The sequence below is a fragment of the Acomys minous genome, assembly GCF_964271855.1.
Source record: "Acomys minous genome assembly, chromosome: 3".
Taxonomy (NCBI): Eukaryota; Metazoa; Chordata; class Mammalia; order Rodentia; family Muridae; genus Acomys; species Acomys minous.
In genome coordinates, this window is record NC_140485.1 from 108,157,986 (window position 1) to 108,185,943 (window position 27,958).

The 27,958-nt window shown below is 36.2% G+C and overlaps 1 protein-coding gene and 1 long non-coding RNA gene across 14 annotated transcripts in view; one reads left to right on the forward strand and one right to left on the reverse strand.

Annotated features, from left to right (window-relative positions):
• Nucleotides 1-27,644, forward strand: LOC311595058. The gene is made up of 3 exons (XR_014778298.1): nucleotides 1-73; nucleotides 1,347-1,409; nucleotides 26,344-27,644. It is a non-coding gene; the product is annotated as an uncharacterized lncRNA (long non-coding RNA).
• The window catches only part of TRDN (triadin), a 355,846-nt gene that overhangs the window by 198,260 nt on the left and 129,628 nt on the right, over nucleotides 1-27,958 (reverse strand). For all 13 annotated transcript variants that reach the window (XM_084777414.1, XM_084777409.1, XM_084777410.1 and 10 more), the window contains one exon: nucleotides 18,598-18,675. In XM_084777414.1, coding sequence (XP_084633540.1) covers nucleotides 18,598-18,675 — 78 coding nt within the window. The remainder of the gene's footprint in view (nucleotides 1-18,597; nucleotides 18,676-27,958) is intronic.

Consider the following 27,958-nt stretch of genomic DNA (forward strand, 5'->3'; position numbering starts at 1 on the left):
GAGGGATATTCCTGTCACTAACCCTCTCTGACCAGATGCATGAACCAGAGTGCATGGCTAGAAGCAGGCTGTGGTAAGTCTGCGTGGCATGCGAAATCATGTGTGTTTCCTTTAAGTTTCCTTGAGGATGTGTGTGTGTTTCGGATGCATTGGTATGACTGGGTCCAAGAGGGAATGTCCAGTGCCGCCCAGCCATGAGTTTTGACTTCACTGGGCACTTTTCTACATCTAGTCATTTCAAATAACAAAACTAAGTACTTGTATCCAGTTCCTGAAATAGAACATTCTATGATCTTAGGCTTGAAGTGGTATTATGAATTTTTAATGATGGAAACTGACTTTTAATCTTCAATTAATAGACTTATTTATCCTACATTCAAAATACCTTTCTCTTTGACATTTGTCATTTTTCAGGAACTGATGTGTTCTAAGTTTCTCATTAGCCAAGCTGTTATGAGATTTTTACTCTGCTCAGAATATCTAGTGTGCAGTTCTAAGATGAATGCTTAAGTTGTCTACTAAGATCTGCATCTAATTAAATATAGGAATTAATTCATCCCCTTAGGTATAGAGGTTTTTTTACCTACAAGATCAAAGCTAACACTTTCGTTGAGTGTTAGAAGCATGATTTATAAAGAGCCCCTTTCCCTGAGATAATCTAGCACTGTAAGGAGACACATTCTCACTTTGTCTAAATGTGCTACCGAGTACTCCTGCAGCTTGTTCAGCTGAAAGGAGAAAATCCAGAAGGTACATTTTATCATTCCAGCATCAGAGACAAGGCAATTGAAATTCATTTTGCCTTTTCCACAAGGTTTAGGCATAAGCAAAACATACTTAAAATTTTGAATAAAGATTTTTCAAAAGTATTGTTAAATTCAGTTTTCACTCTGGGGGAAAATGATAAGTAGCTGGACATTTCCCATCTTCGTAAGTAAATAAAAATGCCAGGTAATTGAAAAGGGACTTGCGTAAACATCACCATCGGATATCATGAATCAGAAAAGGGCCTAATTAAATGTGAGTACTTGCAAACATTTCTAAGACCATACTATCAATGCCAGAGTTACCACATAATCACACATCGGTTTCTGACTCTGAGTTTCCTACTGCTGAGGAATAAATATTTCATCAGAAAGTCTGCGCCAATTAGTGAGGGGCAAACTGAACTGCACAGTTAAAGTAGATGCTCGAGGCCGTGAGGTGTAAGCTGTTCTTTTCAAGTTCTTAAAAGAGAATGCTCTTGTGCACTGAGTCTCACGCTTTGAATTAATATAGCTGGGGTTTTATTGTGGCAATACAGTATTCTTGCCTAAGTTCAGATTGAATTAATGTTTCCATTATAGGCTCCGCCTGTGATCATAGCCGTACACAATGAGGCTCATGAATAAGAGCAGAAGTCCACACAGGTAGGTGTAAATAACGCACTGTAATAATGGCTTTTTTTTTTAAAAATAAATTAGAGCTTTAAGCTGCCATTATGGGACTCACTGTACTCATGGAGACTTTCACTTAAAACATCAGCTTCTAAAGATTCTGCGTTCTTTTTACACACTGTTGTCTGTGTTCTGTTGGTGATCAGTAGCAATGCAGTCAAAATTTTCTTTTATAAAAGACATAGGAATTTAATTATGCCTTATTTGAGCATAAAGTAAGTTATGTTTCTTTTATGAAAACTCTCCTAATTTGGACATTTTGTCCCTCAACATTCAACAAGTCCCTCTGTGTGTGGCTATGCCTTGTCTTCTAATGTTTTTCTGTTTTGTTTGCATCAGCTAAAGAAGAGTTAGAGCCTTTAAAAATATATGTTTTCAAACATAAATTAAAGATGTATGTAGATAGACATGTGAGTACATTGTCTTTCTCTGACAAAATTGAACTGAGCCCTGAAACGACAGCTCTGCCTAGCCAAGATCATAGAAAAGGCTGTTGTTGGTGAGAGAAATCCTTCCTACAACTCGAAGGATGTCTAAGATGAAAGAGAAGTTAAAAGACTTACTTTTCATTTCCTAAGCCCTTACAATAGGCTTTTCTCTTCCTTTTAGGTGTTTATATGCCTCCTCAAAACCAGAAAACATACAATCTTTGTAAAGTTTTCCAATACTCTGATTTCTAACAAAATTAAGAAACAAATTCAAGTATTTGTAATTGTGTTCTATGTTGTGTTATTCCTCTCCAAGTCTTTCTAATGTAGAATTTTTCTAACTCTACATGGCAGAGGAATGTTTGTCTTCATTTCAGAGCCAGGATTGGCATATTTTTTGTGCCCATTCAAATCAGGTCTCACTTCTCCCATGACACCACATTCCAGCATTCCTTTTCACGGTCACCTTGTCTCTGTGGAGTGGTACAAATTTGGCCTGCAACCCAGCTCATGGCATGACCATGGAAAATAGCATAGAAGGAGAAAAAGGTCAATTGTATGAGTAATCATTAGATTTTTCCCATTGTTATCTGCGGTGTGCGATAAGAAACAGTGCATGGGTGTCCTTGGTCTGAATTCTGTTCTTGAACTCTTCGAGTTATACAGTGTTGGACATCTGCTTTCACGTACTCAATTTTGGGTAACTAATAAGCCATGCCTTGCTTTTTGCTGTGAAGTATAGGGATAATTGAACTAAAGTGTCTAGAACAGAGTAGCGATTAACAGTACAATGAAAATAATGACCAGCATTCACTACATTTGACAAATAATAAAAATGTGAGTAAATGTGAGTTTTATAGATTACTGTAAATGCAAAGTTTTTGTCTTTCTGCATCCAAGGAGTGTGTGTGTCTGTTTCTAGAATAATTTTTTTTTCTGGGAAACATCAAGAAAAAAAAATACAGATGTAGAGGCAAATCTGTTTACCACACAGCTGTGTTACAATGAAGAAACCTCTGGCTGTCATTTGGTTATGGTTTGTTAGCTACCACTTACAGAAAGATGAACTGAAGTTTACAATGTCAAAGCAGATGCCTAATATCACACAACTAGAAAAGGTAAAGAACTAGAAAATTCACGCCAAGGATTCTCATACTATGGGTTACCCTGGAGACAACAATGGGGAAAGTCAAATAATTCATCTAATTGTATCCTTTCCATTTTCTTTTTTTTTTTTTTTTTTTGGTTTGTTTTTATGTTTTTATTAGTATTTATTTTTTTTACTTTTACATATACATTTATATTATCACATATATATACAATAAACTACATACACCAAGAAGGACCACAAAACAATCAAGAAATACTTAAATGTTACATGCACATTACTTTGCCTATTTGTATTTGGCAACTTTGGAGAAAATATCTTTCCTATCTTGGTGAGTCTAAAATTATCAATGTAAATCATTAACTATTATATCTCATCTTTATCAACCTAAAAATATCTATCTAGACCTAAAAGCAAGTTAACCCCTAAACAACTAAGCTTAATTGTAAAACTGAACTATCTGGTCTTCAACCACATCAGAGACTTAAGAAGGCATAAAATTAATTATCTGGGTAGACAGGAAGTACAAGTTAGCAGCTTCCAAAATGAGAAAATAACAGAGACAGTCACCTGCCAGGACATCACCGAAAATTCTCTATGATGTTGGAGCATCATCTTCAGCCTTCTGGCCCATTATATCAGGCAGACATATTTGTGAGGCAGGAACTATTGAGGACTTGCTTACCCTGTCTTGGCAGAGTTTGGCCATCGACTCTGCCTGCATCTAAGCTTGCCTTCTCTTAGGCTGGATTCTGTCTGTGGCAGAAACAAGGACATTTTGTCCAGTGGCTTATCTGCTACATTTGAAGCAATCTCCATAAAGAGGTTCTTTAATGTTTTTCATCTTCTCTGAGGTAGATGGAGTGTTGCCAGGAGTTAACTGTCATATTGTCAAAGGATTCTTAAAATCATAAAAATATCTTTAAATACCACATTCTGTAGGTTTCTGAGGTTTTTGAGGACCTTATCTAACTATTTTACCTTATCGATCTATAGAACCATATCTATGTGCTAAACCTAGAGTCTATATTCTTGTGATGAAAGTAGACTAGTAATTGACATGACTATGAGTTGATTAACTAACAAATAACTTGTATTGCTTAATTATGCTAAACAGCCTGCAATAGCGCCTTCAAAGTAGTGGAAGTAAACCTCGCCCTTTTAATTGAGTTGTATGGGTACACTACCTCATATTAGTGTAGAGATATATTTAATGTGTGTGAAGAATAATCTTGAATTTGAACTCTATACCAATATATCAAAATTGAGCTTTTGCATTAGTGTACAACATTCAATATCCTTTCCATTTTCAGCCATACATTTTAGGGCAACAACGAGAATGTATTTAAATTTATCATTATTTCATTCCTTACTTCAAATGAAATTCACACAACTTTCATATATTGGCCAGTTTTACTGGGAACAGATTAGTTTAAAAATATTTAGAGTCCAGACTGTGGTGGCAGACACCATTAATCCCAGCACTTGGAAGGCAATGGTAGGCAGATCTCTGTGAGTTCAAGGCCAGCCTGGTCTACAGAGAAAGTTCCAGGACAGACAAAGCTACACAGAGAAAGCCTGTCTCAAAAAATTTAATTAATAAAAGAATTGTAAGTAGTCAGTATATATTGTCTATATTTCACAAAAGTTTAAAGCAAGAGAAAAATCTAATTTACATGTTCAGTATGCACATTTATATATAATGTTAGATGATAATAAGGATTATAAAAAAGTGACATAATAGTCTACTTTGCTCTGATGTTGCTGTGATAAATCATGTCTTAAAACGACTTGGGTGTGGAAAGGGTTTATTTGCTTTGCAAACTGAAGTTCATCACTAAAGGAAAACAAGGCAGGACCACAAGGAAGGAACCTGAAGGCAGTAACTCAAGCAGGGACCACTAAGAAACTGTTTATTAGTTTCCTTCCAAATTCACAGTCACTTTTTTTGTTTTTGTTTTTGTTTTTTGTTTTTTGTTTTTTCAAGACAAGGTTTCTAGGCATAGCCTTGACTGTCCTGGACTCACTTTGTAGACCAGGCTGGCCTTGAACTCCACCTACCTCTGCCTCCTGAATGCTGGGATTAAAGGTGTGTACCACCATTTTTATTTTTACAAAATCCAGGCTTACCTGCCTGAAGATTGTTCCAACACACACACACACACACACACACACACACACACACACACACACACACACACACACTATATTGGGCCCTCCTGTACAAATCACTAATCCAAAAAATGCTGCACAGACATGCCTCTATGCCATTTGACTGAGGGTACCAGTTCCAAGGTGCTTCCATTTTACAACTGAAGCTAAGCACAATACTTGTTTGAGAAGATTAGGTAGGTAATCTTGCAATGGAAGACAGCATTGTTTTCATTAGGGTGAATCATGTGTAAGTCACTTTCAAGCTGTGATATTAAGAAAACTAAAGAAAAAAACTGGAAGTATTTGGACTATTTTTGCAAGAACTGCCTGCCAAGACTCTGAAACTGGATACATAGGAAACATGGAGGGGTTAAGAACACAGGCAGAGTGGAAGACTCCGAGGCAGGGCTCCGCTGTGTGGCCCATCCTGTGGAGCATTGTGGCTTATGCTGGGAGTTACTCTCGTCATAAGACAGGAGCTCTGAGGCCACAGGCAAGGGCACTTGAGCAGATAAAGTTCCATGCTGCTGGGTGATGACATGGGGCCACTTTGAGGCTGGGTAGTGTCAAGTGCTCCCTTTGATTACGTGATGAGACAATAAGGAGGACTTCTGGGGGGGGGGGGGGAATCAGTGAAATTTTTCTGTTGTTGTTCACCAGTAAATTTTCCTCTGAATTTTCTCTGGGGCTTTTCAAAGAAGAAGACATTATACAACATAATGAGATCCGTTACTCTGCAGTGTAATTGTTACTATGACAGTCTTTCTGGGGAGGGCTTCACTTGAGTTATCTGCCATAACTAAGCTGGCGTTTTTAGAACCCTAATCCATTTTTCTCTGCCTTCAATTTTCTTTAGTAATGGCTGACTTATCCACAGAAAGCAGTTCTCATTATTAGCGATTAACAAATAACTTTAAGGCTACTATTCCTTAACAGTTTCCAGCGACTCCTTGGAGACTTTCAGCTATGCAATTTAGCTACTGAAATCAACAAAAAGGTTCATTTGAACCAGTTGTAAGGAAGGTGCCAGAATTTTTTAAAAAACTTTGGCTCCTGGTGTGAGAACCAAAGTGAGAAGAGAAAGTTCACAATGACAGTAAGGCCTTTGAGAGAAAAAGGTCACAGGCTCTGCCTAGGAAGGCTGAATGAGGAAGAGCCTGCAGATCTGAAGGGAAACCTCAGCCTGACACTAGATGCTAGGAGCAGCCTTGCAATGGCCTGCAGCTCTCAAGCCTTACAGCCCACGTTGCTGCAGAACCGAAGATGTGCAGTGACCTCTTGTGTGTTATAGCTACAAGCAGGGACCTAAACTTCCATCTCTTATGGAGTAAATACCCTAAGGGACTCTAGCTCTTAGCAGCTTAAATTTAATCTTGCTCATGGTATAAAATTATAGTTCTTCTTTGAGCCTCCAAAGTATTGAAATAAAAAGGTCTCAATTAATTACACATTCCATGTTTAAAGAAAAGTAGCTGGTGAGAGAAGTGGGCTCAAGAAAGGTTACAAAGAATTTCAAAATTTATGTCAATGACAAAACACAGATATATATGTAAGGATGAGAAATACCTTCCTCTTGTCCCCTATAATATGAAATATGAAATTCTCCTTGCCTTTACATACTTCATGAGGCAAGGGCAGGGAAAAAGTATTATCTTACAATTCCTTCATTGTTTAATTTGGATATGTGTTCTAGCTCAATGAAAATTCTTAGACCTAATAACAATTGTGCTTTCTCCAACTGAAATTTTAATACAAAAATGAATTCAAAAGGAAAAATTTAATGCATTTTAAGTCACAAAATGCCTTTATCAATTGAACTTAATGTTTAAAATAAACAGATTTCCCCTAAATAGTTTTAAAATTATAGAAGGCTTTTTAGATAACTGGATGTGTTACAATTATAAAGATGAAAGTTGCTATATTTGTTTGTTTTTCATTTTCTAAACAAATATGATCCAGTAGAAGAAACTGGGTTGGTGGCAATAAAAGTGACACCCTAAGTTTTACTTTTCCACTACGGTTTTGTTGTTTCACTTTGTTGTTTTCTTTCTTTGTTTGGTTTTTTGTTTTTTTGGACACATGGTTTCTCTGTGTAGCCTTGGCTGTGTTAGAACTCACTTCGTAGACCAGTGTGGACTCAAACTCACAAAGGTACACCTACTTTTGTCCCCTGAGTACTGGGATTAAAGGAATGTACTACCATCACCTGACAGAAAATGCCCAATTAAAATTTGTTTGACTTGTTCCAAAGCGAGGAGTAGCTGCCAGTCCACATGCATTTATCTAATCAAGCAACACTATGAAGTAGAGTTGTTCTGTTTTTATGTGTTCCATAATCCTGTCATTCTGAGAATCTCTCTTTTAAGCAATTTAAGTTTTATGCAGAATCATTACTTCCCCCCCCCCCAAGATGTTGTGTTGTAAACATTGACACAGTGTTTTTTTCTTTCGTGGGGATAAGGAATACAAACACAAGCTCCTTTTCTAACAGCTTTTCATTTTCAGCACCGTGTCACCTAAATGAGATTGCTTTTCTGCATTTTCCTTATGTGTTCTTCTACATTTGCCTCTAATTGGAAGTGGACTGTGAACGGCCTTCATTATTTTTGAAATGTCAAGAACGCCTAGATGTATTAAAAGGCACAGCTTTGCCTTCTCATCACTAAAGTGTTGCTGTTAAGGGTAAAAGTTGGTTATAACTGAGTAGAAATTCACATTAGAGTACTATTTCAAAGGTATTGTGAATTTTAGAAGTAGCCTTTTCAGAAAATTGGATTTGATTTACTTTATAAAGTACAAGAGGGAGACTCAATCTTTATTTTCCAATATAACCTGACTTTAGAATTACTGGAAGTTACCAATATGTTGGTCATATTTATAAGACTGTTTTTTAATTGAAGTTTTTCAATTTTAAAAAATATTCTTAAAGGATATTAATTCTTAAAGTGGAATTAAATGCCTAATCTAAGAATTCAATTTTTCATGTTATAAAGGTTTTCATATGTCAAATTAAGCTTTATTTTATCTTAAGAACTATATCCATTTCATCATCTTCTATAAAGTATACTTAAGTAGGATTATATGTTTATATCTTCACCTTCTACAGATAAGGTTTATTCCTATAGTGTCAAACATCCCACTTAATTGAAATGTCCCATTGTTTCACTATATAAACAGTTCAAAGATTCTTTATTTCATTTGCTCAGAACAGAAATAGCTTAAAAGGTGTGACCACTTTTTTCATTAATCATGAAGGAAAACTAAAATTATTTACCACCAGCTTGCATAAAAGGGGAAAGCAATTATATTAAGCTGATACAAATAGAGAACACGTGCCTTATTTTTTGTTGTACGTGCAAACATGTACTTTAAAGGAATCCATTTCTTTCTGCATATACTTTTATGATTAAAATTTCTTGTCCTTTACTGCACAACTCTATTTTGGGTGCAATTACCCCTGGATAATTAAAAGAAGCAAGATGCTAAAGAGAAGAGATTGTAGATGACATATTCTGTATCACTAGCTGCTTGGATTGACTTTACATCTTGTTTATTGTGGACATTCAATAGGCATGAAAGTGCATAAGCCTCTTGAATATATATATATATATATATATATATATATATATATGTGTGTATGTATATATATGTATGTATATATATAAAACCCATTCCTATATATGCATATATATGTATATACATATGAAATATATATGCGTGTATATATTTCATTTCATGTATATATGTCCAACAGTAGTGGAATTGTTGGTTTACACAGTAATTCTATTATAATTTTTAGAATAAAGTCCTACACTTTCCTAATCACTGTATTACCATAAATTCCCAGCAACAGTATGCATGATTTACTTTCCCAAAACATCACCATCATTTGTCTTTTAAATAAAAGCATCAATACATGAGCAAGGAGGCATCTAATTTGGTGTTCATTTCCATTTCCATGGTGATTTGTATTGATTAGCATTTGTCATATACTTGTATCTTATTTTGAGAAATGTTTGTTAACAGTTCATAATGGATTTTAGTGGATTTCTTTTTAGCTACTGCAATTCTTTGCGCATAATAAATATTTACCCTGTGTCACATGCAAAATCACAAATTTGTTCTTTTTCTAATTCAAACTGTCTACATACATGTTGGTTGTAGTTTGTTGTGGAAAGCAAATACTTCATTTGGTGTAATCCTGTTTTAGTTGTGGTTGTTTTGGTTTGGTTTTTTGTTTTTACTTCTAGAACTTTTGTGCTTTTATCCAGAAAACCCTTGCATGCAACTCCAGAATTAGTCTTAAAGGTCTTTTTAATCAAAATACCAATCAAAGCTACTTCCACCAAACTGTACCTCTCATCCCCTCTTCTGGTCTCTTTTTATATACTTCAGAGTATATACTGTTTTTTTCCCTTGGAATTAAATATTGCCTATCCAATTGTGAATTAATTTTTATTTGCCTACCAAGAATTTTCTGAGAACACAACATAATCAGAATTGACCATGAAAAAAAAAACTAGACTACCACTTGGAATTTAGAGTGGGAAATTAAAAAAAAAAGCTGTGAATAGTTTATTACTCCTTTACTAATGTAGGCATTACATTAGTAAAATGTAGGCATTTTAATCATCTAAAATGAAAGGTAAATGAATATAGAATTCAGTTAATATAGCTGTGCAGTGTTATTCTTAATTTTAGTAAATAGACAATGGTTGCATGCTGCTAATATCAGAGGAAGCTTGCTGAACTTTCTCTAACAGTTCTCTGTAAATGTAGAATCATTGCAAAGTAAAGTTTAAAATGATTAACTCTGCAATATTGGGAGGATTATGTTTCAGAAGGTAAGATGCATTTTCATTTGATGGTACTTCTGAGCCCACACTTTGTTTCCGAGTTAAAGGGTGAGACAAAGCTGTCGTGCATGATAGAAGTTCCAACATGAAACAGACCTCCAATATACTTTAGTTTAAAATCATCACCATGCCCATGGCAGTCATTGAGAATAAAGACAACTAACCAGTTTTATATTTGGACCATCAGTTCACTCGTTAGTGTACCATCAAGTATGTGTGGATGGGGTTAAATGTGCAGTCAAGTGTAGGTTGTGGTCATTTCCTATTAAAGATATCATTTGTCTCTGATGTATCAATCTTTGCAGCACTTGTAACTGTTGTAACTTTTCTTCCTTTACATTATTTTAGGCTTAACTTTCTCTCTCTTTTTGTTTAATTTTTCTCTTTCTAATTTTGTTTCTTTCTTTCATTTTGTGTTATAGTGTTAGGTTTGATCCCAAGGCTCTGTGTGTATTTGGCAAATGTCTCTCTGAGTTATATCCTGAGTCCATCTCAGCTTGCCTTCTGATGATGCTCACAATGATTAATTTGATGTGTTATCTTCACAAAGATAAGAGCCAACCTAGCTATTTCTATGACGGTGATTTTGTATCAGTAAACTGGATAAAGTAAATTATCTTCACGATACGGACAATATGGACTTCTGCCTGTTAATTGATGTCTCACAAAAAAGATGTCTAAGGTCTCTTGAAGTAGCAATTTTATTGCCACATTCTTTTGGACTCAATGCTTTAACATAAGTTTCCTTGGAAAACTAGTCTGCCCTCAAGTGCTGTACACTTAGAACTTGCAAGCACTCATATTTTCAGGAAGCAGCTCTTTAAAATCAATTAGTCTCTAGACAGATAAATAGATAGGTTGATGATAGGTAGATAGATGGATAGGTGATAGATAGATGAAAGACAGACAGATGATAGATAGATAGATAGATACATACATACATACATACATACATACATACATACATAGATACATAGATCTAAAGATAGATAAGTAGGTAGATAGATAGATAGATAGATAGATAGATAGATAGATAGATAGATGTTAGCTGTAGTGCTATCCAGATACATTGCCAGTGGGAGTGTTGGTTGTGCTTCTTTGGATTAAGTCAACACTTTCCCTAACGTTTCCTTTCTCAAGTGTACTCTGTTTCCTCAGAAGACTACATCCACAACTGACCTACTTTGTAGGTGCATGTGCAATTAAGCTTTATATGAGTGTTTTGAAGATAATTTGTCCCTAAGGTGAATGATAAATGTTATTTGAAATATGTGTTTATCTGACTAAAGAAATAGAGAATTTTTTTCATCCACAGGGAGGGTCTTTATTCTGTGAAGATGCAGAACTGCAATACTAAGTGTTTTCCAAAAATACTTTGTCATGATAACATTTGTCACACCAATACTGTCAAAGATGGGAGTTCTTCATAACGCTATTTAAGAAATGATTGTGTTGAATTAAGCTGATAACTCCACTATCTGTACTATATTTCTTTTGTACACTGCTATAATATATTATCTTCCAATGGGGGTGTTCACTTATGTAAACCAAGCTCAAGTTTCTGCTCAACATATAGCAAAGTCTTCATGTACTCATCAGGTGTAGTCTCTACGGTGACTTTTATATGTATGATAATTATCAATACCAAAGTCCTCTGGCTGCTGGTAGTTCAGGAGATCATAGAAAGGCCTGGGTATGGCGATGCATACCACTCTAGAGGCAGAGACAAGTGGATCTCTGTGAGTTGAAGCCAGCCTGGTCTACGTACTAAGTTTCAGAATAGCCAGGATGATGAAGAGAAACTCTCTCAATAAAACAAACAGGGAGGGTGAAGTAGAGAGAACCTGTCTCAAAAAAGCAGAGAGAGAGAAAGAGAGAGAGAGAGAGAGAGAGAGAGAGAGAGAGAGAGAGAGAGAGAGACAGACAGACAGACAGACAGACAGACAGACAGACAGACAGAGACAGAGAGATAGAGACAAACAGAGACAGACAGAGACAGACAGACAGACAGACAGAGACAGAGAGACAGAGACATAAAGAAACAGAGACCGAGAGACAGAAAACGTTCATATAGAAAAGAAAGTAATAACTGGATATTTATTACATTGCTTGTTCTCTTGTTTACTGAGATTATTACATTCATTGTGCATTTTGATAGTTATGTTCCCTTACTCAAGGTCATAGCACGCAGATGTTCAAATTTTGCATCTCTTTCCTATTCACAAACTTCTCTGGTATAGTAAATATCTCCATTCCCCCTCCTTTTGAGACTAAAGGTTGATATAAGTCTCCATACAGGCAATGTTTGGAGGGCTCTACTATAACCCTGCTCAGACATTCATAAATATTTCATTCCTTGAGCACATGAATTTACATATTTGAGTGACTTGGGTACCATGATCTACCCAGCAAGATCAAAATTGATCCTACTACCCCTAAAAACTTTTCTCATTCCTAATGTCACTCATTTACCACCTAAGTCAGATAACAGCCTTAGCAATTATATGGAGCCCTAACACTTAATTGCCATCCAGAGATAATGGAAAAGCACCAACCCTTGTTAACAGACACCTGGCCTCAAATTACAATCATTCCCTTTTAGAACCATGTTATCTTAGGCAATTTCCTTGATTTCTCTGATATTTTCTGTAAAGTCATTACATCATATTCAATTCCTGGAGTTGTTTTGACTGTAAATGCTATCCTTCAGGATTAAAGTGCACATTTTCCCTGGGGCAGTAGTCTCCTAAATTTGTCTTATCTTCTAAATCCTCAGAACTATTTATCATCAATTCATCTGTTCTATTGTTTACCCAATGATTCAACATGAAAATTGAATCATCCTACTCTGTTCAACTGCTTAAACAGCTCAGGATGGGGAGGAGGTATAAACCTTCAGTTTTAGAAGCAAAGTATACTAAAAATATGGCCCTAACCTGTACTAAAAATTTTTAGAGTTTTGTTTACATGAATGCTATAAATACAATTTATTAATTATCTTTTATATAAACTAACATAGTCATAATAGGATTAATGGCTACTTAGATATAAAAAACTTCCTTATGTAAAATTATAATAATGGTAATAATAGAAAATAATGGTCAAATCCCAACTATGCAAGCAAATGAGTTGTTCTTCCAAGTGCACCCAAACAGTGGGATGCTTAAAGTATGTGTTGTTCCATTAAGTCTCCTTAGCAAAATTTTAAATTAAGTATATGATAAAGTAATTTGGTTTAGGTATTCTATCATTATATATAACTATCAATTTGATGCTAAAACATCGCCAAGAGATACTGAGTTTATTTCACCACAGTACAAAGAATAGCACACTAACATAAAGTTGAATAAAACCCATAGTATTATTGAATTAATGGAATAAATCAGAAACCAAATTCCTGCTTTATTAGTTTATATTTTACTTCTCTTACATAAAAACTGAAGTGACACGTTCTTCAGTTTATTGGATTTGTGAATAAGTCATGTGTATCTGCTGTAGAGGTTTATACTAGAATGCATCCTATGGGAAACCTATTAAATTTTATGTGATGCTCCTTTTCCTTCCTTATCTACATAAATCTAAATACTTACTCTTTCTGATCTAGTAGAGATCAGACAAACTGCCTCATTTATAGCTCACCTTCGCCCAACTAACGCAATTTGTGATCTATACAACACACTTTCGCATTCTTACATAACCCTTTATGGTTGTTTGATAAACTTATATCTCTATAGACATTGTAAATGTACTTTCACAGCTACAGTGGCGATTATCACAAATCAAGGCCATGTAGACTTTAGTCTGTTATTAAGCCAACTTATTACCAATCTGTCTGCCTGAAATAAAATGAGAGAGAGAGAGAGAGAGAGAGAGAGAGAGAGAGAGAGAGAGAGAGAGAGAGGTGGGTAGCAGTTCCAGAACAGACTTCCACAATCCCTAAGGGAAGATACAAAAGTCACAGCATTTTGTTTGGTCAAGATCATACAAATGATTATTAGCACCAGAGCTGAGACTGTATTGTACATCTCTGTTGTTTCCTCTATTGTTTTCTGGTCTACATACAAATTTCAAAGGTTTTAATATTTTACAATGACAATATCAAAATTAATACTAATAGTATATCCAGAAGCAATGTAGATCTTTGATATTTATCTATCTTGCTGCACCTACTATCAAATTGTGTACTTATAGTGAGATATTTAAAAGTAATTGAAGCACAATTTCTCTTCTTCCACACTTACACACAACATCAATGTCCTGGTGATTTCCCGTTAGATGCCTATTGTGTGTTTCAAGGCACCTTTCCATCTTCAGTAATCAGTGATAAAAATTAGGGGGTTCAGAGAGTTGTTTTGAGTTTAAAAAGGAAACAATCCCAATTCTTTATTGAAAACTAATTGAGATCATATCTTATAGTTTTGCTTATTCAAGGATTTTAGGAAACAGTTTTTCGATTACGTTTAGTGGCTAAGGTGCTATGGGAAAACTTTCCTGAAGTTACCCTGCTTAATTGCTAAGGATTCTCCTAAAGTAAAGAAAGTGTGAAATAGGCTTCTTGGGAGGAGAGGTTGATGAAAATGCTCACCAACATTTGAGAGTTAGAAATTTCTCAGGCCAAGATGTAATATCATCCAGAATGTACGAAGTTTATTCTGAGTGAGGAAAACTATCCATTCTCATCTGATTTATATATTTTATGGATAACTACAGCAACTCTATGGAGGGCGGGCCCCTTTACCCACAGCAACCCTATGGATGGCGGGCCCCTTTACCCACAGCAACCCTATGGATGGCGGGCCCCTTTACCCACAGGAGAACAGCATTTAATGTGCTGTAAAAGATTGTGAAAATTATCACACTTTGGATCCATTTTAAAACTACTTCTAGTTGAACAATGTCAAGAACTAAATACAGACTGACAACAGTTACCAAAATGAGTTATATAAGTGATTAGTGAGTAAGATCCTTTTAAAGCTATTACAGCCAATATTCCTGAGGCCAATATATTTTTATTATATATATTTTATTAGATATATATAATTTAATATACAATGAGTTCCCTCTGCAGTCAAAGATTCAAAACACTAAGAACTGTATTACTCTACACAAAACATGTGCCAGAGAGAACAGCGTAATCCAGGGAAGGTAAGATACAACTTCAAGACACTGGGGTGGCCAGAGATCGGAAGCACAGAGTCTCTCCAGATAATAAGCACCTGCTGCAGGAAGCTGATTGTCAAGTGCTCTGAAAGCACAAAGATGTATTTTGTAAAAGAGCGTTACAGACGTGTAGAGCCTCAGCCACAAGGTTGACAAGCTTTTAGATTTCTATGGATAAAGTTCTAAGTTGTTCCCAAACTCCTTGAGCAAATGTAATAGTCTAGTCTCTCTATAAAAAGCAGTACTTGGGAAACATTAAAACAGTAACAAGTTTACACTTCCACAATTGACCCACATTCTACAAAGCAACTCCATACTTCAGTACCCTGTGCGAGTTGTTTTTTTCTTTTTCTTTTTCACATAAAGCCATTTTCTTAGAGGTTATTCCTCAGGAAGTTTCAGACCAAAATAGCGCATCAAGAGGACTTGCATAATCAGCTTCACTAAAAACAGCCTGATTAATACTAACTATGTCCTAGTTGCTAATCAATTATGTTAATGAAGTCGTAGGCAACACTTCAGAAAAGCCTGACAAAGCTCCTGAGCTCAGCCCTGCTGGATGCTGTGTGCTTCTCCGGAGTTTCTCCATGTTAGAAGCCTCAAAGAGAGAACCCTGCCACGCTGCTTCCAAGCAGTTCCTACTTTCAGAAGGTACACGATCCTGAAACATTGCTCATTTGTCCATTCTAACACAATATTGAATCCTGGGATGAATGGTCAAATTAACCTTCCTTGAATTACAACAAAATACCTTCAGAATCCCGTTTTAAAAATGACACAAAGTTTTCCAGGTGACATGTTGAATGGCAAAACTTTTGCTTCATGGCATTTTATGGAACTCTGGCAGAAGATCAATTGGAGCCAAATATTTGAATAATCTTATTATAAGAGTGCCTCCACTTAGGAAATCAGATTTATTTTGTGTCCAACTCTTTAGGATGCATTGATACTTAGAATGCCACAAAGATTTATAAGCAAAGTCTTGGCCTGTTAACATTGGACATAGAGATAGCCACTTGAGAATCTCTATAAATTATCCCTAGTCACTTGAATGATTAAAGTTCACATGTGAAAAAGCCCATACATATTATGTTTCTCCTTAATTTTACTTTTGGGGCATTGGGTTTCTGAGTTTTAGATGATTTGTTCTAAGTCCTTTGTTTTCCTTTTATTTACACATACAAAATGATAGTTGAGATTATTCACGGTTTAGTAGTTATAAACTCTTTTAACTTAAACCATGAAAAACAAGTACAAAAAATGATAAGCCTAGAATTCATGTTGTTTCTAAAATTTGTGTGTGGTAGAAATTAAAATCAGAACAATTGGCTTCTCAAACCATTTAAGCAACTCTAAATGCAGATAGCAACGAAGAAAAGGCACATTACACATCGATAAGAAATTATCTTCACACGTATTTCATTCACAAAGAACTGCAAGGTCAGCCCAGTGCAGTGGTTCATGCCTGTATTCCCAGCGCTTAGGAGACAGAGCTGTGTGGAACTCCTTGAGGCTAGAAACGCCAGGGCTATTACATAGAGAAACCCTGTGTCAAGAAATTTTTTTAAAAATTGCAAAGTCTGGAGAGAGTTGAAGAATGGGTGAGTTAAGACATGGGAGTTAGAGCCGGGCGGTGGTGGCGCACGCCTTTAATCCCAGCACTTGGGAGGTAGAGGCAGGAGGATCGCTGTGAGTTCGAGGCCAGCCTGGTCTACAAAGTGAGTCCAGGACAGCCAAGGCTATACAGAGAGACCCTGTCTCGAAAAAAAAAAACCAAAAAAAAAAAAAAAAAGACATGGGAGTTAGTGCTGACCACACTAGTTTGCTCTAGCAAGAGTACTCACACTCATAAATAAACAAATAAAATATCTATGTGGGCAAAGCAAGACACATTGTAGCTAAGGAGTCTGGGAAAGAAAATCGCTACTCCTTTGACTAGATCTCTAGTGTTTTCGAAACATTCGGGCATATGCAGGGAGTCTGCCAAGATAATTCGTCATCTTTTCACAGAGATCCAGAGTCTAACAATCAAACAAAAACAGTTTTTGGTTGCTAGTTTGGGATTAGTGTAGTGGTGACTTACAGTTTTGCTGGCCATCTTTTACCAAACTAGACTCTGGCCGGACAAATGGAGTGAAGTTACCTAGAATCTCTTTTGACCTACAGTCCATATCCTGTGCTCTTGCTATTTCCTTCCCCCCTCCCATATACACAGGCTACTCCATTGATGAAGCCTCATCAGTGTGGCCATGTCATGACCATGTACATAAGTCAGAATCCATGGACAACTATTAGTTGGTATAGACAGTAAGACGGGATGTCTGTGCACAAAGTCCCTTTCAGTAGGGAGGAAACAAAAGGCAGAACAGGGAGATGAGGAAGACCTTTGTTGCTATTGTCTTGTACATTAACTATAATTTCCTGTGCTTTTTTAATTAGATTTGTTTGTTTGTTTATTATGTATACAGTGCTCTGCCTGTGTGTACACCTGCAGGCCAGGCGAGGGCATCAGATCACATTATAGATGGCTGTGAGCCACCATGTGGTTGCCAAGAATTGAACTCAGGATGTCCGGAAGAGCAGTCAGTGCTCTTAACCTCTGAGCTATCTCTCCAGCCCCAGTTTCCTATGCTTTTACATCTCTAAACTGAGTTAGACTGGTAGAAGGACTGTTTTTTTAAATTAATTAATCATCTTCTAATAATTTTAAAAATATCTTAATAATCCTATTGTTAGGCTTTACTTTAAAAATATTAGAAATAACAAATAGATAAGACTTGAAAAAAATGTCAAAATTTCCAGCAAAACTGATTGCAATGGTTTCCTCTCTTATTTTGCTCTGTTTTAGGTTTGTTTGTTTATCTGTCTATGTTGTTTTGTTGGAGTTTATTTGTCCTTCATACGTCTTATTTTGAAGAATTATTGTTGGTATTAGCTACTAATTTCATTCAATTCTTATAAAATAAATATAATTGCACCTGTTTCATATATGTAGTCTGCCAATGCTATTTTAATAACATCTAGAAGGCAGAACTCATGAGCAGTCAATTGAAATAGTTCCCAAGTTTGGATAATTTGTAACATATGGAGCTTAAGTTGAGATGCTGTCACCTGAGTCTTGAAATACCAAATTATTTAAGAGATGGTAAAAATGCAAATGTGAAGGCATATTCTTGTCCATTTGATGATTTTTGATGTTAGTTTCAGAGCTGTACACTGGTCTTCCTCCAAGAAGATGTCGTTCAACCAAATGAAATTCTAAGAAGAAACTTTTTGTGTTGTAGAAAGACATCAATTGAAGTTTCAAGAAAACAAAATTTTACCTTATGAATACTAAATTATGTAGGAAGTATTGCTGTTTCTGTTAGTTTGCTTCTATATTCATGGCTTTTTTTTTTTTATCTCTAACAGAACTATTTATGTGGAGGAAGAGCACAACAAAACTAAGTACTCGCCTTCAAGAGCAGGTGTTGACAGAGCAGGTCTGGAAGCTGGTGCTGTCACTGATGGTGGCAGAATGGCTGGGCTTTGTCCTGTCCATGCAAATCAGAAGATGAAAAAAATGTTAATAAATTTAACATCCATATCTGAAATAGCTAGATCTGTCCCTTGCATGCATAATTCATAAGTCTGAGTTATAAATTAATATTCTAATGCAGTAAGAACACTGTTCTGAGGTGACATCTTTAAGGTGATGTGCACACTGTTATCTTCAGTGCCATTTCTGGACATATTATTTTTCACAGATGTATAGACAATGTTAGATACCTCCGCTGGGTTACATTAATGGAAAACCTACATGTGATCAAACAAAGCAATATATTTTCAATGTACGCTTTAAATTATGGCAAGTAAAATCATAGAAGCTGAGGGGGATTCTGATCTACAGAAATTATCATTTTTCTCATTTCACAAAATATTTCATATGATGCGGGTGGGCAATAAAAGAAGGTTAAATTTTACAGGCCTTTTGATATTGAACAGCCACATCTCTTCTGCCAAAATAAATGACCTGGAGTTAAGTAAATAATGAGCCAAAGGTAAAATATATTCACTCGGTTAGAAACTTGAAAGGCGCTCTCTCAAGTCCCTGAGCTCATTATAAAGGAAAACAACAAAAGTCGCACAATCGCTTCCAAGTCCTTTCCCACCCTGAGCGATGTCTTTAATTAACCAATACCAAGGACGCCATGAACCATGATGCCATATGAAGTACTGCAGAAACTTTTTATTACGAATTGCCAACTCCTAAGCTTTTGCTATGTGCTTTGATCTAGGAATTGACACAGGCATGGGTACATTTTAAAATCTCACTGACAACTAGATATTATCAAATGTCAGCAGACATGCCTGCTTACTAGGAAGCTTTCAGTTTTAGGATTCTTGAAAATGAGTTCTGTTTGGCAAATTATAGCTTAGCTACTAAAACAGACTTTATATATACAACCTCCCAGGCCTATATCCTCATATCAAATAGAATTTAGCCTTCATTCATTACAGCATTTTCTTATATTTGTTGCCTGCATACTGACTGATTCATGAGTGTATTCAACTATTTAAAAAAAGCAAAGTAGACCAATGCATGGCATACAGACCACATACCCTGAGAAGACAAGACCACATTTTGATCTTTCCTCATAGAAATATGAGTTGATTGATAGTATAGAAATTCCTTTTTCAGTGAGCCAAAAGAAGGTAGGGCCTAAGAGGACCACAAAGAAGCTTACCCATCTAATCACGCCATGCCATTTATGTATGTTTATAACATGCAAAGAATGATACATATTTCATGCATTGAAGGTGTGTGCGTGTGTGTGTGTGTGTGTGTGTGTGTGTGTGTGTGTGTAGGTTTTTGAGATAGGGTTTCTCTATGTATCCCTGACTATCCTGGGAATCTCTCTGTAGACCAGGATATCCTCAAACTCACAGAGATCCACCTGCCTCTGACTCCTGAATGCTGGGATTAAAGAGGTGCACCACCACTCCTTGGTTGCATAGAAGCTTTAAATCCTCACAAGATGATTAAGCATAGCTGTTATACCTGCTGTATAGTTCTGAAAACAGAGTCAAGTGAATTTCTGACGTTAAGTTCCTAAAGGATGGGCCTATTTATCAATGAAGGCTCAGAATAGCAGTGAAAAAAAGTTGCTCACCACTGGTCTGAGGCTGGCTGAGGGTCTGTATCTATAAGGGCTCAGCTAAGGAAAGAATATCAAAAGAATGAAGCCTCTAAATTTCTGACATTGTTATAGGCAAATATGATATATACTGGAAAAGATCTATATCCTATATCGATATATAATCTATACCTATATCTATACACCTTTACCTATATCTATCTCTATGTCCAATTACACACAATAGTGCAACAAACAGAGTGGTGCTTATGTGGCATAAGTTAGAATAGCCATTTCACATCAGAGATTCTTTACAGCCACGAATACTTTAAGATGCTCTGCCAAATGTCTTGCTAGGTTTAAGAAAAGCCTCAGTGGGTAAAAACACTTTTGTTTAAGAGCATGAGGGCCAAAGTTCGATGCCCAGCGTCAACATTGTGGGTACATCTGGATCCCAGTACTGCTATGGTAATATGAGATTATGTCCTGGTCAGGTTTTCTTTGGTGTGACAGAGTTAGAGATACCAGGACAGATCGATGTCAATTGAGAAAATGCTTCTATTGGATTTCCTGTACTCAGGTCTGCAGGGCATTTTCTTGATTACTGATTAATATCGGAGGGTTCAGCTCACTGAACGTGGGGCCACCTCTGGGCCTTTGGTCCAGGACTGTATAAGACAGCAGTCTCTGGAGGAGAAGCCATGGGGAGCAAGGCAGTAAGAAGCACTGCTCCATGGCTCTCTTTCAGTTCCTGCCTTCATATTTCTGAGTTCCTATCTCGACTTTCCTCATTGATGAAGTGTGATCTGGAAAAGCAAGATGAAAGAAACTCTTTCTTCCCCAAGTTATTTTTGATCATGGTATTTTATCGCAGCAATAGAAATAGAAACTCTAAGACACAAATTATTATCAGGAGTAGAGTATTGGGGCTACAGAACTAAGTGATGTGCTTTTAGGAGGACTATGGGAGGACTTTGAAACCTCTGGCTAGGAAACCTATTGAGTGTCCATAGGTTAGTGTGCTATTGTGGGAATTTAGAATATAGTGCTGAGGTTAGTCAAGATGGTGGAGGCTGGGTGTGTGAAGTTTTCTATGGCCGTTTGAGAGTCCCTTACGGACTCCATGATGGCTGCTTTGAATTAAGAATCCGTGGTTCTGGTTGTACAGGCTGTAATTACAAAAGGATTGGCATCAGTGACACAAAGTCTGAGAAAGTTTTCTTCAGAGTCAGCACATAGGAGCGATGGTCCAAGAAGGTGTTCAAGGCTGTGCCTTGTGCAGGATGCCAAACTCTTTAATGTGGTCCCCAGGTGGTATTGGGTTTTTGAAAGAGTGAAGGAGTTATGAAGAGCGCTGTGGTAGGCGACCAGTAAAGGTTCAGCTATAGGTGTAATAGAAGCCAAAGGATTGAAGGGATTGGAGAGAAAAGTTGACTTAGCATCATATGACAGGTAGAGTACCTAAAGTCAGCCCAAGGAAGGCTAGTGGAAGGAGCGCAGCACAGTAAGAATGGATATCTAAGCCTTTTGGAGATACCAGTACCATGGGACCAACACCAAGGATGGGAGCAGGTATGGAGTTGCTCCTACCCAGCCTAGGAGAAAATCTGTGTGTGCTGTGGATGGCAAAGCCATAGAAGTGGAACCATGTGGCCCTCAGGAGCCTGTATGTTCATGCATAGGTGCCAGATAGTAAGCATTCAACCTTTCACAATGTTGAGTTTTGGTTTTCCTTTAGTCTGGTTGTGACTATGAGCTGGTTCTTCTTTCCAGGATAAGAAAGTATGTAACTTAAAACAAACAAACAACCCCCCCAAAAAAAAACAAAAACAAAAACAGGAGCTCATTCTTAAGAGGTTTTGAAATATTAGAGAGAAATGCGGAAGGGATATTTGGATGTTATAAAGAGATTAAACTTGTAAAACAATAGTATGTTAACTAAAACAGATATGGAGGGATGGGAATCCCTGGAGGTTCAGAGGTCAGCTTGCCTGGTCTACCTAGCACAAAAGAATCCTCTCTCAAACAAGACGCAAGACAAGGACTGACACTTGAGTTCTATCCACATCTTCAAACTCACACTGTAGCATGTGCATACCTACATTAAGACACACGGGCACGAGCACACATACAGACACACACACACACACACACACACACACAAACACACACACACACACACACACACACACACACACACACACACACACACTCTGAAATGGCTACCTTTATGGTTGCAATGTCATCAATGCAATGAGGAAATAGGACCATAAGAAAAAACAGAAGATGCCAGATGTCTGCTTGCCTCAGAATAAGTGTATACAACCATGGTAGGAAATTATTAACCTATGGTAGAGTGGTTATATATAATGCACAAAAATTAATCAGCTAGGTGGTACTAAAATATAAACTAGAATCTTAATACAGGCTTATACATTTTTTTCTATGCTCAAATACTGTCCAAGAATCATATGAAATCTCCTCCTTTTGCTACACAAATAAATATAATAGATATTATACACATTTAAGTGATTACACTATTACATGTGTGGTATAATTTCAAAATAAAAGGAAAGTTACTTAGTATAAAGATGACGTGCTAAGGACTGAAATGAATATAGTTGCAAGTTGAGCTCCACCACAAGCAAGCAGTGCCAACTGCAAAGGCTCACGGTTTGCCAAGTCTTAGTCTGAGGCATCATAAATGTGAATAGTTTTTTAGGGTGTTAATAGGATTCAATGATGAAGTACCTAATGCGTACAAGAGTCTCAAACTATTAAAATTTTCTCCCATAATGTATTTATAAATTAAATCCTATGGAATTACACAAGAGGATTTGAAGCCACCTTTTGAAGTAAGAAAATAAAAATAAAGGTAAAATTGAACATGACAGATACTAGAATTCACTTATAGGAAAAGGGTTTATAATTTTATTAGATATTCATTCTTTTGGAGTTCCTGAGAATTGTTACTCTCTGAAGAAAAGATTAAGGTTCTTGAAATTAACACTGTCACTTTATTGGTGCCCTTCATTTTACAAGCTGTTACCTGAAAAAAAATCCCTCTGCCACTCAAACATGTCGAGTTGGCTTTATGTCTACTCTTTGCATGCTTTTGGTTGGCTTATTTCCATAAGACCCAAATGCCCTGTTTGTAAGCTGCCAATATTTACACGGTGGTTGTTATATGTGTTCTTTCTCACACAAGTCAATCTTGCTTCTTTGTAATTAATAAGATTCTATATGATATAGAATACAGATATTACTAATCTAAGTGATTAACATTCTCTTTGCTAAAATGATGGCTCAGGTTCTTGAGTGAAGTTATGTAAGTTAGGAGTTGAATTCAGATTGCATGGAGGGAAACACACTTGACTATATGAAAGTTTAATCTTTCTAGTTCATAATGAATAATAGTCCCTGGTTGAAAACCATTTCCAGCCAACAGAAGCCAACTCCACACATACTATAAGAATATTTAAGAAAAAATTTTTTCCTCCAAGGTCTAATAAAGCCCTTATTCTATGGGCTTCTACAGGATTTTAGGTCTAATAAAGCCCTTATTCTGTGGGCTCCTACAGGATTTTCCTGGAGGTATTGAGTGTTAAATTAGATGATGGTGAACCCTTTGTAAGTCTTCTAGCCCTATAAACTGCAGATGACCACTGATGGGGATTCTGCATAGGAGACCTCTAGGCATCACTGGTGAGTGACCATCGAATTAAAGTTCACTTACATGTGATGTGGATTCTGCACAGGAAACCTGTGGGAAACACTGGTGGTAAGTGATCATCATGTTAAAATTTACTTACATGCCTTACCAACACAGGGGCTTATATTACAAAACCCTGCCAATATGTTTGGGGGCATTGTTGAAGGCATTTGTAAGTCTCTACCTGAAAGTAGAAAATATTCCAATACATTAGAAAATAATAACCTGAAGAGGATGCTTCAACATTATAGAGAGTTTTGGGTGACTGTTCAGATTGCAAACTGTCTCTGTCATCTTCTCATTAGGCAAGCTGACAGCCTGTACTCCCTGTATATTAAGGTAATCAGTTTTATTCCTTCTCAAGTCTCCTATGAGGTTGAAGACCAGATAGTTTAGTTTTACAATTAGGCTTATTTGTTTAGGGGTTAAGGTGTTTTTAGGTCTAGATAGATGTTTTAAGTTGAAAATAATGAGATATGATAGATATTGATTTACATTCAGAATTTTAGATGCACCAAGATAGGAAAGATATTTTTTTCAAGGTTGCCAAATACAAATAGCCAAAACACTATGAATGTAACATTCATATAATTCCTGATTGTTTTGTGGTCCTTCTTACTGTAGGTAATTTATAGTTTATTATATATGTGTGTGTGTGTGTGTGTGTGTGAGAGAGAGAGAGAGAGAGAGAGAGAGAGAGAGAGAGAGAGAGAGAGAGAGAGAGAGAGAACATAAATGTATATGTAAAAAATAAAAAATAAAAAAGTGAAAAAATAAAATAATAACCATTTACATAAAACTAAATGGTATTACAAATTTTCATGAAGTGTCTAGATTTTTTGTAGCTTATAAGAATATTTCTTCAGTTTTCATTTTAAATTAATGAAATTAACTGAACACTGGTTTATATGTCCAGCTAGGACATGCATTTATGGTAATACCACATATTAATATGACCACTTTGACCTTCAAGTTTCCATACTGAGTATCTCAGTCCTCGCCTTCGGATTTTTAGAGCACTTGGTTATGGAGAGAAAGCACTGCATAGCACATGTTGGCAACCACTTCTTGCTTTACCACCTTTCAGCCCCCAGGTCAGACCTATGGTCCTCAGAGCGGAAATGGCAACACTAGATGATAGGAGGTGTGAAAGAAAGCTAGTTGGGGTGTGTGGGTGTCGGGGAGGAAAAAAGAAAGAGGAAGAGAAAGAATAAATGAGAATAAAAAGGTTAAAAAAATATGGAAGCTACAAACCCAAAAGACAGAGTCACAGAGACTACTTCCATGGGAAAATAAAGAGAAAAATAGTAGTTTAAGGAGAGTAAGGTTTGTCTCACCATGTAACTTCTTTCAGGCCCATAACAGATTCACACAACTTCAGATTAATTTACACTGATGTCCTGGGTTGTTGTTTTAAGCAATAATTACTCCTTCAGTGAGTTGTAAAGTTTCAAACCTTATGATGTAAGCTGTGTAACTTGTTATAGACACGATCTGTTGACTAGTGGGAAAGTTTTATTTCAGCTATTGTGAACACATTCACTCATGAGGACTTTTTCTGTGTATTTTACATATCACACGTAGGATCTGAACTGATTTGTCAGACATCTATAGATATATAGATATGTATGAATTCATCTGTATTGTTCAATGCTATAATTCTGTCTTACTGAAGTCATATATGTATGTATATATGTATATATATGTATATATATATGACAAAGCATGGGTATATTGAGACATAGATCCCAGAATAGTGATGCTGGTCTGGTCTTGATAAGTTACAATGGAGATTCACTCATTTATAAAATGCATGAGGTTGCCTGGAAAAACACTTCTTATCGAAACTTAGACAAGTGGAAAATTTTTCCTTAGCTAGATGATAGGCAAATCATTGTGTTTAAGATATTATGAATATAACATAAAGTCCACCTAGGTTTTTACTTTATATGAAAATAATAATGCCAATTAAAAAATCATTGAATACAAACATTGAGATAGAAACCCCTGTCACTATGATGCTAACATTAATGGTAGAGCAAGGCTTGTGATCAACCAGCAAAACAGTGATTTCAGATCTCCTGGCAACCAGTGTAAGAGTGTATTGAGGCTGAGAGTAGCTGGGGGCACAGCTGAGATCAAGTTGGATGTAGAAGCTTGGTGTGAGCACAAAACAAGCCTGCTAACCTGCAAGGAGTTATGTGATTATTAGACAAGCTACAGGAAATATTTCAGGATGTTTTGATGTTCTGTCTTCTTTAAAAGAATATGAAGTTCTTACGTATCTTACTGTGATTGGGAGCTTCTCTACAAAGGTCACTCCATTATGCAGGAACAAAACTCAGGGTTCTGTGTATTTTGTTCTTTTTTAGAAACAACAAGAGGCAACAGCAAGTCAGATGGATGATACTGAAATGAGGAAGGGAAGATACGCTGCAGGCTGGAGATGGTGCTCTACTGTGCAGCTTCACACACTCATGCAGTGAACACTCACTTAATGCCTACTGTTTACCAATCACTTCCCTGAGATTGAATTATAGCATTGAAGAAGACAGATGAAATCCCTAGTTCATAGAGAGGAAATTCTAGGGATAAGCTAAAAATGCACAATTCAATAAACAAAATGCAAATAACTGCCCCATTATCAAATTTATCATGGGATAGTTACAGGGGATGTTATTCAGAATAACAGGTTGATAATTTTGACCATATGATCAACGGAAATCAAGTTGTAGAGAGGTGGATAGTTCAGAGTATGTTTCCTAATGAACCTAGTGGGTCTTTTTAAAAAATGTAATGTGGCACATGAGGAAAGTAAAAAAAAGTGACAAGTTTCAAAACTGTGATTGAACCTTAGAACAAATTAAAACAGTAGTTGGGCAAGAAGAGCAGATTTTCCATTTGCCAATCTACTTGCTTTTATTAATAAATAGTTTAGTCATTTCTATCACTTTCTTTGCTTTCTCAGTGGATACATAAAGAGGTAAACTCAAGGTGAACCCACATATAATTTCTTGGGTTATCTAAATGACACAGTTTGTGAATTACCTCATTCTCAAGAGTTTTTTTTTTTTTACACTTTTAAATTTTTTTGAGAAAATGCAATATTGATCCTAAACTGGCTACACAACTCTGCTTTCAGGTATGTATAACACAAAGGTTTCAGCTTGTTAAATAAAAGAACATACCCAAAGCCATAATGTTTCTGGGTTGGTTTCTTTGACTCCTGATAAAAAATCTTCTCTAATATATCCATGTGTTATTATATATTTGCGTATTCACTTTGATGGAAAGCAAGGAATAGGAGCCAAATACATATTTCATATAGTCTTTTGATTAAAAATGATAAAGGTAATATTAATGGTTTTTCTTTCTCATATCAAATATATGAAATAGAAATAACTTCCCATGGAACAGCTAACTAATGAAAGAAAATGAGATTGATTCCAGATTTTATCATTGTTCCATTTATTTTATGCCTTGTTAATGTCAGAATCCCTGATGTTCAGATGGAACAGAAACAGAGGCAGAGAATAATAATTGTGGAATCTAGGGGTGTAAAGAAGCTTTTGAAGTTAGCCATTTCCACACCATTGATCTTAAGAGAGTTATAAAGGGGTCTCTGGAAGCATAATTACCTAAGCCAAGGGCATCCACTGAATTCAAATTTATTTTTCAAGGTTTTTTTTTTTAATTTTATGTTATTCTTCTGTTTATTTAACATCCTACTCAGAAAGTCAGATTAAATGACAACTATCTTGTTGCTATATGTGTCTAATTATTTCCAAAAATCCGGGTTTATGATCTACGGTAAAGTAGTTTCACTCTTTTCCTTGGGCTAGCCTCGGACACTGGCTTGTAATGAGCCACAAAGGAGGCTCAGCAGCTTCTTCAACTGATCTTCATATAGGCTGACATAATTTCCACAGAAAGAAGGATGTAACTGGGCTATCTCAAAACTTGCAGCATTGTTTATTTACAGTGTGT